The sequence below is a fragment of the Ornithorhynchus anatinus genome, chromosome 9, assembly GCF_004115215.2.
Source record: "Ornithorhynchus anatinus isolate Pmale09 chromosome 9, mOrnAna1.pri.v4, whole genome shotgun sequence".
Lineage (NCBI taxonomy): Eukaryota > Metazoa > Chordata > Mammalia > Monotremata > Ornithorhynchidae > Ornithorhynchus > Ornithorhynchus anatinus.
Genome location: NC_041736.1, coordinates 51,758,628 through 51,771,090, shown reverse-complemented (window position 1 = coordinate 51,771,090; position 12,463 = coordinate 51,758,628). Strand labels below are relative to the sequence as shown.

Here is a 12,463-nt window from a genome sequence, read left to right as displayed (position 1 = left end):
GTCACCCAAAACACTTCACCTTAGAATGAACATGTTGGGAAAGCGCTTTCGGTTCACTGTTTTAAAGAGTCTTTGCGCCTTCAAGTTTTTCTCTGGGTGCAAAGTGTCATCCAGGCCCCTATCCCCCTAACTCACGCCCCCTTTCAGAGGGGCTGCTGGCCCCGCTCCCACATTCTGCCTCCCCCTGCCTCCACCCCCACCCCCAGACACCTCAGTCTCCTCTACATAAGACGGGCCCTAATGATTTGTGAAATTTGTGAGAGGACTAAACAAGTATTGAAGATAGTGCTCTAAACTTATTTAATAAAGTTGAAACAATATTTGATTAAAGGAGTATGGAAGCAACAGTATATAAAAAACACATACTGGCAAAATTACATCACTTAAATTGTTAGTTTGATCACATATTAGGAAAGATACACTGTTTTCCACCTCTACTAGATGCATTAACAAAAGTATTTCTAAATGAAGCCATTTAGAAATGGCTTTAGTTAAGGATCAGAGATTACAATAGGCTAAATATTATACATTCAGATGTATCTGCCTTCCATAAATACCACCTTCAGTCTGTTTCTTCAGACTGTCCAAGTCTGTCACACCCCCAGGACGGTATACCTGCCTGTGTCATCTCATCATTGGAGGGGTAGATTAGCTGGGATGCTTATCTGATGCTACTCTATAATAGGTCTAAAGTGCCTTGGCTTCACACACTAATGGCTGTTTGGAGCACAGTGCAAGCCAAATTTCTCCTTAACCATAAGAATTAAGACAATACTTATCACCATACAGTTTGATATTACTTCCAATAAGTACAATATTTATTAAACAGTTCTTCGGTTGTTTGTTACATATTGTGCAACAAATTACAATATTCTGCAGCCACAAATTATATGCAGAGTATGAAGAAACTAGTAATCAGATAGTGTAATCTTTCCATTTATAACTCTACAAGAAAGAACTAGCAAATCAGATCTTACATATAACATCTCACTAAACTTTTATGCATGGAAAGTGACAGACACGGTTGTGCTGTTTGATACAAAATGGCTGAACTTCATCTTCAGAAGACTAAACCCGACATCTAAACATGCCAATATAAACAACAAAATATATCCTAACCAACCACAGGAAACAGTCTGATATCAGGAAAGCAACAAGGATTACACACATTTTTATAAACCAGCACACAGAGGTTTAAAACAGTTCTGAAAATGAAGTTAGCTGTCTTGAGTCAAGGGAATAAAAAAAAAGTCAGTATTGACCATTTACAATCTCTGACCTTTGTGGAGACGGTAAGAATCTGTTGTAGTGCAGCTACATACAGTACAATTCAGGCAATTTTGTTTTTTCACTTGGGTTCAGATTGCAAATTCATTGTTGTGAGAAAGGAAGGGAGGCAAATTTTAGCAGCAACCCCCACTAGACTGCTTGACTGGAGTGCTCTGGATTTTAACATTGGACTTCTCGGCACCACCAGCTGTCGCTCCGGGGCCCATTCGTTTTTTAATCTCGGCCGCCATGGTCATGAAAGACTGTTCTACATTTGTTGCGTTTTTCGCGCTGGTTTCCAAAAATGGAATTCCAAGAGAATCTGCAAATTCCTGCAAGAGCATAAACAGAGCATAAAGAGACATGAAAAATTATCCCGTCTTTCCCCCTTCTTTCCTGATGGACAGGGAGGACCTCTTAATCTGAAACTGCAATTGTCACTTAGCTCTTGCTTGTTTAGAATGGGGCTCATTACAGATGTCACTTAAGCCTCTTGTCAGCTGTGTGACTTTGGACAAGTCACTTAACTTCTCTGTCCCTCCGTTTCCTCATCTGTAAAATGGGGATGAAGACAGAGCCTCACGTGGAACAACCTGATCACCTTGTATCCCCCAGTGCTTAGAACAGTGCTTTGCACATAGTAAGCGCTTAAATACCAGCATTATTATGATTAATATATGTTCTGGCTCCCCCTTCATCCTATAATTTGAACTTTTCTTCGAACTCGGCGTGTGACATTTTTGGGTGAGCCCTCAAAACACTGGGAAAAGAAAATTATGACACCTGAAAACTACTCCTCAAAAGGAAAAATAATTGTTTCTGGTAGAGGCAAGCGGTCCACAAACCGAGCCAGAGGTAAGAGGGTCCTTTGGTGAATTCAGCCTGAGCATCCAACCTCCTCACAAAGAAAAGCAGCTTCCTTGCCTGATCTTGATGGTCATGTGTTCTCTTAACCACTATCTTGGATTTGCAGTGACCTCCGGCAGCTAGGCCCTACCTCAGAGTACTATGGCCAGTGGGATGGAGTTTCAATGACTGCGCTAGCCTTAAGGGCATTAACCTCAAACACCTCTGGACTGAGAACTCTCCCTGGTCCTTCCCACCATTTCCCTTAAGCTTGGGTCTGAACGATATATTCCAGAGAGGAGCTCTCTTCTGCCTTCCCCCAACAATCCCCTGTGGTTTATGGGTTTTTTTTTTTTAACCTTTCAGTAGCCCACCCAAGTTTGGAGTGTAGATCTTGGTGCCTTAGTGGTCTGAGTCATGGAGCTACTCTTCTGTCTCTAGGTGGCGGCCCCCACTTAGAACACCCAAACTCTGCTGCAGTGAACCACATCTCAGAACGGAGAAAGTACTGGTTAACATAAGTCACTTACCTTTGCTGTTGTGTAGTCTACTACTTTCTTTGTGGTCAGGTCACATTTGTTCCCTACCAACAACTTGTTAACATTTTCACTGGCATAACGGTCTATTTCCTGCAACCACTGCTTTACGTTATTGAAGGATTCCTATCAAGAAAGACATTAAAAACCATTACTGGAACACACTCATTTAGGCACATTAAGCAGGCATTCCACACTAGACTTGTGGACAAAGCAGCAAAGCAGAAAAATATACATACATACATCCAGCTGTACTGTTACACACCTAAGTCACCACAGGCATCAGGAAAAATAGCAGCCAGGTGGTGCGACAACCCATACCGTGCTGAAACTTAGGGGGATGAAGGCACCTGCCATAGAGAAGCCTTCAAAACTACACACACAGAAATGGATAATGACTTGAAATGACAAAAAGTGCATATCATTTTTGATTGGACCCTGAGGCATTTAACTCATGGCCTCAGGGCCAAATCATTGTAGATTTGTTTTTTGGTTTTTTTTTGGGGGGGGGAGAAGGGAAATAAGTATGAAATTGTGGGTGGGACTATAGGATGAAAAACTCTTTACTATTTTGCTGAGTTTTCCCAAAAGGATATCTGTGAATAGTCTTACTTGGAAATCTGTCAGTAGCGATTCTCTATGAGCTACTCAGGCCAAGCACTGCATAATCCTCTGAGCCGGGCCTTCCCCAGACTAGTTCCAGGTTCCCAGGCAGCCTCACCAACAGCATAGGGGCCTGGGGCTCATTGGCCAGAGAAAAGCCACACATGCCCAGTCACGCCTGTGGCCCAAAGGAATCACCCTGTGGGTCCAAAAGCACTGCCCACACCCAGTGGCGCCCCAACCATTGGACCAGCTCCCGCCCTTCCCCCAACCTTCCAACAGGCATGTTAAGGTTTGTTTGAGGCAGGCCCAAAGCCAGGCGGGTTTGATGGACAAAGCTCAGCCAGGCCCTGCAGGTCCGTCAGGCTCGGGAATCCAGGGAGCTTCTGAAGAGGTCCAGCTCTTCTACAGACTTCCCAGGGTTTAGAACAGTGCTTGACACGTAAGTGCTTAAATACTGCAATCGATCAATCTTATTGAGTGCTTACTGTGTGCCTGGCACTAGCCCTTCTACTGACTCCCCAGAATTTAGAAAAGTACTTACATAGTAAATGGTTAAATGCCACAATCGTATTTATTGAGCGCCTACTCTGTGCCGAGCACTGTATTAAGCACTTGGGAGAGTACAATATAAGAGTTGGTAGGCATATTCCCTGCTGACAATTCTTATTATTATACTAGACTCTCTCGAGAGACAGTCATTCATACTAAGAAGAGGCCAGGGAAGGCAATCATCACAGTTCCAGCTCAAAAGTTCCATTTCAATCAGTGCACAGTATTTGAGTGTCTACTGTCTACTACGCCCTGTTAGTAGCCATGATCTGTGGACTACGGGAATTTAGAATTTAGCTGACGAAGTTAGATCAAATTTTTTTTCCCAATTTATATGGCATTTTCTAATGGAGCAACAATCTGTTTCTTGGATTCTGAAGTGCTGGATTGTTCATCTGTTAATGATCAAAAGGAAAATGCAGTATCTCCTTCTTTCAGTTCCCAGCAGAATTCCTAACAGGTTGCCCTCCAACTTGTGATTTGGAATTCTTTACCTACAGCCTTCAAGCCTTTGAAATGATTAGCTCTGTTTTCACAGTTCAGTATAAGATGAAAAATTTTTAATTCAAAATTCCCACTTCATTCCCATTTCTAAAAAGGGGAAAAAGCACAATTATCATTTTCATTTTTAATGGTATTTGCTAAGCGCTTACTATGTGCAGGCACTCCACTAAGCACTGGGCTAGATCTAGGTTGGACATGGGGCTCACAGTCTTAATCCTCATTTTACAGATGAGATAACTGAAGCACAGAGAAGTCAAGTGATTTGCCCAAGGTGTCACAGTGGACATTTGGCAGAGCCAGGATTAGAACCCAGGTCCTTCTGACTCCAAGGCCTGTGGTCTATCCACTAGGCCACATTGCTTTTGGCCCCAGGAATCATTTATGCAAAATGACAGACACTCCAGATTTAGAAACCTCTAGATACTTCTCTAAAGGGATGTAACGAGGATCAGCCTTCACCAATGAATCCTGGGCTCATCCTAAAATTCTTTTTTCTGTCCCATCAATGATCCATTTAAAATTTGTAATTGCAAGTCTCTTGACTTTCTAGACATTTAAGATCTTCTTCTAAAGAGATTTTAGCCAAGGCCTTTTAGCCTGCTGACACGCACATCAGTCATCCTTCTTCTGTTGACCTCTCTCACCCCCTTCTGCTCCACTCCACGGCCTTTCCCATTCTCCTCCCTTCCCCACTCCTCACTTGCTGCACACAGGGACACTGCCTGCCCTTTCTTTCATCTCACTTCCCCTCAAACTTCAGCACACAACCCTGTTGAGCCTTACTTTGGGCACGCAGCTCTTGAGCCTTAGTTGGGGCACACAGCCCCACCCTGTGATAACCAGACCTGGGGTTGATGCTGAGGAAGTAGAGCCTCCTGGGTAAAGGTGAGGAGATGACCCCCTTACCGGTCGATTAAATGCAGTGTAATCATTGGCCGTATTCCTGGGGAGGGACTTGGCCTTATCTCCTCTGAGGAACAGGAGAGGTACCAACTGGTAAAACCACAAACCTCCTCCAAAGTAAACTATGAACGGAAGTTCCTTACTATCAGAAGTGACACTGTCACTCGTCAATTTCATTGTGAAATGTAGCACTGCCCTCTAGAGAGTTGCAGAACAAAAGGCAAAACAAATGGACAATGGCAGTCATTAAAGCCACCACAAAACTAAGCCTGGCCAAGATGCAATATACCAATTTCAAAATTGGCCGAACAAGTACAATGACTTTCTCTTCAAGAAAAGTTTTTCCTCCCAGAACCTCTCAGCCTCTCCTTAAGAATCACTTACCTCTAAATAAACCAAGCACTGGGGCACCCGCCTCTTTGAGGATAATACCTAACCAGCGCCTTACAGCCCTCAATGGACTCCTCGAGGGAGCATACAAAGGACCTGGACTAGACGTCCACACACTGACGGCCTGACCTGGGCACCCCAAAGGAAACAGCAAGAACACTGGGCCGGCTGTTACCACGATCTTCTAGAGCCTCAACCTGGGGGTGCTTCCCCCGCAAAAGATCAACCACACACCCTTCAGACAGTGAGCATGCTTGAAACAGAGGTGAGCATACCAGGGAAAGGGCAATCCTCTCAACACGGTTCTCCAAAGGTTAAAGGAACATGAATTCAGGTGTCCCTTGTTTTACAGGTGGTTTCTGAGAAGAGGTAAGGCAAACCAAATCCATGGTAAGTCAGTTCACTAAATCCTTCTGGTGGAACTGGGCTGGCAAGGGTCCTCTGAGTTGCAGTTCAACTGACTATGGAGCTTCCTAAAGCCAAGCCAACCTGAACCCAAATGTGCAGTCTGCTCAATTTTGCCTTTGTGCAGGGGTGGGTAGAAGAGAAATGTGGGGTAGCCCAGCAACCGTGGGACTCTCTTGGTCTCCTTTCCTCTACCCAAGCTGATTCTCAGCTCCCTCAAGGTCCTCCCCTTCCCATCTGGCTTCTGGGACTCCCCAGTCCTCCCTCCAGAACTCCAGCCCAGGGAGCTGGAAACCTCCTCCATCCTGTGGATTTCTAAGAGATGTAGGTACAGGGCAATTTACAGGGCAATTTGAGGCTTGGGGAAATTAAGGAAACAGTCTTTGCTGTGTTTCCTGAAGCCCTCATGAGCTGCGGCTAAACAGACAACATGCATATACTTCTCTCACTGCCTGAACACTAAACCAATAGAGTTGAGAATACCCCAAGTTGCAAGTGCCACCACACATCTCCAAATTGCCCTCAAACACAATTTTTACTTGAAAAGGCTGCTGATTCCAAGTTGGTCAAGAAGTAACACAGCTGATTGACTGACATTTACACAAAGGTGAAGTTCTGTGTTTGCACTTGATTCTTGAAAAGATCTGGTATTTGAGAATAAACTATAGTTTTAAACGTTTACAGTGGAAGGTCAATCAAAAAAAATTCAGTGGTATCTACTGAGCGCAGAACAATGTACTCCTTTGCACAATTTAAAAAAAACCTATTCTACACTCATTCAAAAACAAGTTTATTTGTAAACGGAGTGATGATTGAGTGCTGGAGCCCGGCAAAAACAAAATATATCTGGGATGTCTTGCAGCCCTCGGAAGTACCAGCAAACTTTGGGTTGCAGCCACCCCTCAGTAAGCACAGCTTGGGAACACGTCGTGTGCTACTTGCAGACACCGCAGCATACATATACCCTATCCCAACCTTACAGCCATTCATTGTAGGTGAGTTGATTCCCAACCTAAAGTTTTACTGCCCTCTGTCCCCTCCCTCTGAACATCCCCACTCTGGTTTGCCCTCTACCGCTCCACCCAGGATTGTCTTGTTCAACACTAGCTATAAAGCCTTCTAGCTCCGATCTCAGGGCTTACCTGATCCGTCACATCATACACAACTATGATGCCATGGGCTCCTCTGTAGTAACTGGAGGTGATTGTTCGAAATCTCTCCTGGCCTGCTGTGTCCCACTGTTCCAAAATAAAAAGACAGTCCCACCTTGTTTTAATGTATGAGTTATCTTGTTTTAACAAACAGTTACAGGTGGGCTCAAAACAAATACAAGAGACCATGTTAATCGCAGTTTGCATAAGCATCTGAGCCTTTGCATTGGACTTTAATAAGATTACCTGTTGGGGATTTTTCTAATGCCACAAGTATGGTGGTGAAATTATTATCAGTATCATTAATAACAACAGAAGAGAAGCAGCATGGCTCAGTGGAAAGAGCAATGGGCTCGAGAGTCAGAGGTCATGGGTTCTAAACCCAGCTCCGCCACTTCTCAGCTGTGTGACTTTAGGAAAGTCACTTAACTTCTCTGTGCCTCAGTTCCTTCATCTGTAAAATGGGGATTAAGACTGTGAGCCCCACATGGGACAACCTGATTACCTTGTATTCCTCCCCAGTGCTTAGAACAGTGCTTGGCACATAGTAAGCGCTTAACAAATACCATCACTGTTATTAGCAGTAATAATAACTGTGGTATTTGTTAAGCATTTACTATGTCGCAAGCACTGTACTAAGCACTAAGGTAGATACAAGTTAATGAGGTCAGATAGTCCCTGTCCCACATGGGACTCAAAGTCTTAATCCCCATTTTACTCAAGAAGAAACTGAGGCCCAGAGAAGCTAAGTGATTTGCCCAAGGTCACCCAGCAGACAAGTGGTGGAGCCAGCATTAGAACCCAGGTCCTTCTGACTCCTGGGTCTGTGCTCTATCTCCTACGCCACGGTGCTTCTCTATTGACTAGAAGCAGGATGTGGAAGTGGCCTGTCAGGCTATATAGGTAGGAGCAGTGCAGAATACCTTTCAAATCCAGCAGAGCACTGGGTACAGGTTACTCTAGCTAAGTATAGCAAGACTGCCAGCCTTTGCGAGTGTGTGCCTACCCACCTCGCCTTCTGTCCAGTTTCCCCAAAAGAGGTTGACAACTCAAGGACAAGAGTGGGAGGCCAGAATCCCACTTGAGTGAGGTGGACTATTTATGCATCATCTTTATATATTCCCATTTGAAACTGCTCTGGGGGAATAGTCGTAAGGAGCATCTGCTAAACCAAAGTGACTGAGCTAAGCACTGGTGAAGTACAACCAAAGCACAAAACAGGTCCTCAGCACAAAGGGAGCTCAAACAAGAGAGCCGTGAAGTCTAAAAGCACACTCCATAGAGGTCAGGAAAGGAAGCTTCTAGCCAGGAACCTAAGTAACTAAATTGCACTAGACAGTAATTTTGATAAGTGCCCAAGGCATATTACACAGATTCAGTATGAAGCACAGTGATTTACTCTGCAAGCATTTTCCCCTTTTAAGAATAATTACAACCTTGATTTAAATTCTCAAAATTGTTTGCCCATTGAACGCAAGGAAGAGAGAACAATTTGAGATGGGTCCTAGTCAAGCATAAATCTCTTCCTGACACCATTACTCCTGAAGTTAGTGAGTAAAAGTAACAAATCCAGCCAATTTAAAAAGTCTTATTCACTCTGACTGGGCAGCTTTAAAAGCTTCCTCTATAAATTTGCAGATGCTATTTTCCTGAATCACAGCTCTCTATTTGTATTAACATGTTAAGGATATTAAACTGGGCAATTTCTCAGTCAACAAGTATTTGAGCCACAGAGTGCCTAGTGCTGTAATATGTATGCATGCTAAATTACCCCTGGTTACTTAACCATAATTCCCAGATGAAGTTAGACACTTACTATTTGAAGTTTGATTGTTTTTCCATCTAATTCTATAGTTCTTATTTTAAAATCCACACCGATTGTGCTGATATAGCTTTCTGTGTATGTATCATCCTGGAGCAAATAAAAGAAAGGTTAATAAGTAAATTTTTCCTGTTCTATTTAAAGTTACAGAATGCAATAATAACTCTAGTGCTAATAGTTTTAATATTGGAGAAAAGTTTTCCTTAATCCAAATCTACATTTTTACAGCACCTCAAAAATTTCTTAAAAGCTTGATGAATGTTTAGAATCTATCCTTAGGTCTTTATCATCTTCTCATTTCTTAATCCTCTGGTGCTTTAAATTATACTGGCTTCTCTCACATGGCTGGTTTCTGCTACATGTAACCATTCTCCAATTGTGTTGGCTAAATATGCAAAACAACCAATCAGTTGTATTTATTAAGGGCTTTCTGTGTGCAGAACACTGTACTAAGTGCTTGGGAAAGTACAACAGAGTTTGTAGACACAACAAGCTTACAGTTTAGAGGGGGAGAAAGATATTAATATAAGTAAAGAAATACTGGATATTCATTCATTCATTCAATCGTAATTATTGACCGCTTAATGAATATGTACTTAAGTGCTGTGGAACTGAGGGAGGGGTGAATTAAAGCTGCAAGCACCACACAGAAGGGAATGGGAGAAAGAGGACTTAGGAAAGGATTCTTAGAGGAGATGTGCTTTTAATAAGGCTTTGAAGAAGAAGAGTGGCCATCTGTTGGATACGGAGAGATGGAAAGTTCTAGACCAGAAGCAGGATGTGGGCAAGAGGCTGGCAGTGAGATAGACGAGACTAAGGTAGACTGAGTATGTTGACATTAGAGGAGTGAAGTGCACGGGCTGGGAAGTCAGAGAAGTTAAGTTAGAAGGGGGTAGGGTGACAGAGCTTTAAAGCCGGTGGATAGGAGTTTCTGTTTGGAGAGGCGGTGGATGGGCAACCACCAGAGGTTCTTGAAGAGTGGGGAAAACATGGATTGAACATTTATGTAAAAAACGATCTGGGCAGCAGAGTGAAGTATGGACTTGAGTGGGGAGAGACAGGCGAAACGGAGGTCAGCAGTGAGGCTGATGCAGTAATCAAGGTGGGATGGGTAAAATAAATTAAACATTGTAGTTCAGATGGAGGGGAAAGAGTGGATTTTAGCAGTGATGTGAAGGTTGAACTGACAGGATGTGGTAACACACTGAATATGTCAGACCATACCTTCTTAAAAGTAGGCATGCTTCAAAAATTTATAATCTCACTAAATGGTTTTAAGCCACAGGTAGCTTTGCCATAGGTAATTTTAGATTTATGTATGAGGTATAACCCGAAAAAAATTGTCAGTCTGAGTTTATGCTTTTTTGTTCGTCAGCATAACCTTGCTGATACAACCCTAACAGTTGAATACGCAGAAAGAATTTGAGAAAAGACCAAACTATTGTCCCTAAACTCTATTCATGTCTTGTCTCTTTGTACAGTCTTTCAGTAACGTGTCGTTTTAATTGAAAGCTTCACAAAAAGACCTGATCCCATAAAAATCAATTGAGATAGTATATTTACTAGTACTTGGGTAGAACTTGATCTATAAATTTAAACCCAACCTGAATCAGATACAAAAATAAAATACGTTTGGCAGCTCATTACAAATGTCAGAGTTGTAATTCTTTTGTTTGTTTTTTCATCCTTTTTTTTGGTAAACATAGCATGTTTTACTGCCTGTTTTCTTGTGTAACTTAGCTCACTCTCTATCCTCGTTCTACAGAAAAACACAGACCCTACCTTTATGGTTCACTTTCAGTAAAAGCTATTTTGAAAAATCATCACTCAGAACTGGCCCAGATCCAAAAAACTTTGATCGATCACCTACTTAGCTGGTTCTTCATTAAACTTCCCTCATCAACTTAGTGAAATTAAGACAACTAACATTTCTGTGTTATTCCCTAGAGGGAGATCACATTTCTACATTAACTTATATTTTTCCTCTATTATGAAGTTTAGGTCTGTACCTCAGGTGTTCCATTTTTTCTAAATGATATTAAGTTGCACCTATTGCTCGTACCAAACAAATAATTTCCAGACTCTTTGTGAGCTGGACTTTTGCCATGAAGGGCTCACCTGCCTCCCCAATTTAAGAGTGAACATAGAAAGGAAATCTTAAAAATGTTATTTCCTCTGTCTCCAAATTAGGCAGAACTTTCATATCTCAAGACCTGGCTACAAGAAAAGAGACCTCGACACTATTAGTCATCCATTCTCAGCCACCATACCAAGCTGAGCATCTGAAGCACTTCCTGAAAGTGGAAATCAAAACTACTTTTCAGAGATCTCAGTTAAATCCAGAGCTAGTGTGAGAAATTACAAGATTCACTGACTTCTTAAAGATCTTGTATTTATACAGCATTTAAGGTTTTGCTTAAAAAGATCAAACTTCTTCAAGAAGATGCCTTTTTAGTCTTTATACCCTTATCACTAATATGAGAGTTGGAATTATCTCCCTCACATTAACGATAGGTTAGGATAGAGGTGCCAAAAATAGTTATCTTGGGAGATGAGCTTTATGACTTGCATAAAATCAATGAGGCAGACCATGAATGGAAATCGAGCCAGCTCTGATGGACAGAACACACTGACCCATCTTTAAATAGTGTTGGGAAAGGCAGAATATTGGGTGGGAGGGGCATGGGGGAAGGAAGAGAATAAAAGAGGGGAGTGAAGAGGGTAGGGAAGGATGCGAATGAAAGAGCATAGGGAAGATTTCCAGTTACATTTATCAGAACAAGAGTCAACTGTCCATTCGTCAGTTTTACAAGCTAGAACACTGTAGCACTGTCGTTTAAGTTTGTACCAGTCCCCACTCCTTCCTTTTGCTCTATTAGACAGAAGGCTTACTATAAAATACTCTTATCAAGCCATCATCAGTATAGGCCAACTATTTCCTCTTTGTCTACTTCAGATGGAAACAATCACTATTAGTTCACCTCAAGTGCATTAGACACTTTGGCTTTATAATATGCAGTTAACAATGACAGAATCCTTAGAAAGCAAAATTTCTTTGAATTAAAGCAGAACTTGTGTTTGGCAGTGAAAGATATGCAGGTCTGGGGAAAAGATGTCTATGCAGGAGCCCTCAGTCTGAGAATTCATTTTAAATCATGTGTTATTTCTCCCCATGCCCATGCAATTTCATTTATTAAAAAAGTTATTTTCCTTCTGAGCTTTTCTTGTGCTTATTGATGCCATACTGTCTCAGACACATAGTCTCAAACCTCATTTTAAAGTTGAAGTAACTGAGGCATAGAGAAGTTCAGTGATTTGACCAAGGTCACACAGCAGGCAAGTGGCAAAGTCTCTCTGACTTCCAGGCCCTTTCCATTAGTCTATGTTGCTTAAAGGGATGATCAACTGATCAGATAATTCAGACCTGACCAGGTTCTTCAAGGGCCATCCTGAAATAACAAAGGGCAATAGTCAGAGGGGGG

At 42.3% G+C, this 12,463-nt stretch overlaps 1 protein-coding gene across 2 annotated transcripts in view; it reads right to left on the bottom strand.

Moving 5' to 3' along the window:
• Positions 1–276: 276 nt before the first annotated feature.
• The window catches only part of RAB1A (RAB1A, member RAS oncogene family), a 33,500-nt gene continuing 21,313 nt past the window's right edge, over positions 277–12,463 (bottom strand). For both annotated transcript variants that reach the window (XM_001513343.5, XM_029072233.1), the window contains exons 3-6: positions 8,976–9,071; positions 7,151–7,246; positions 2,646–2,777; positions 277–1,601 (exon numbers count right to left, since the gene is read on the bottom strand). In XM_001513343.5, coding sequence (XP_001513393.2) covers positions 1,404–1,601; positions 2,646–2,777; positions 7,151–7,246; positions 8,976–9,071 — 522 coding nt within the window. In that variant the 3' untranslated portion in view covers positions 277–1,403. The remainder of the gene's footprint in view (positions 1,602–2,645; positions 2,778–7,150; positions 7,247–8,975; positions 9,072–12,463) is intronic.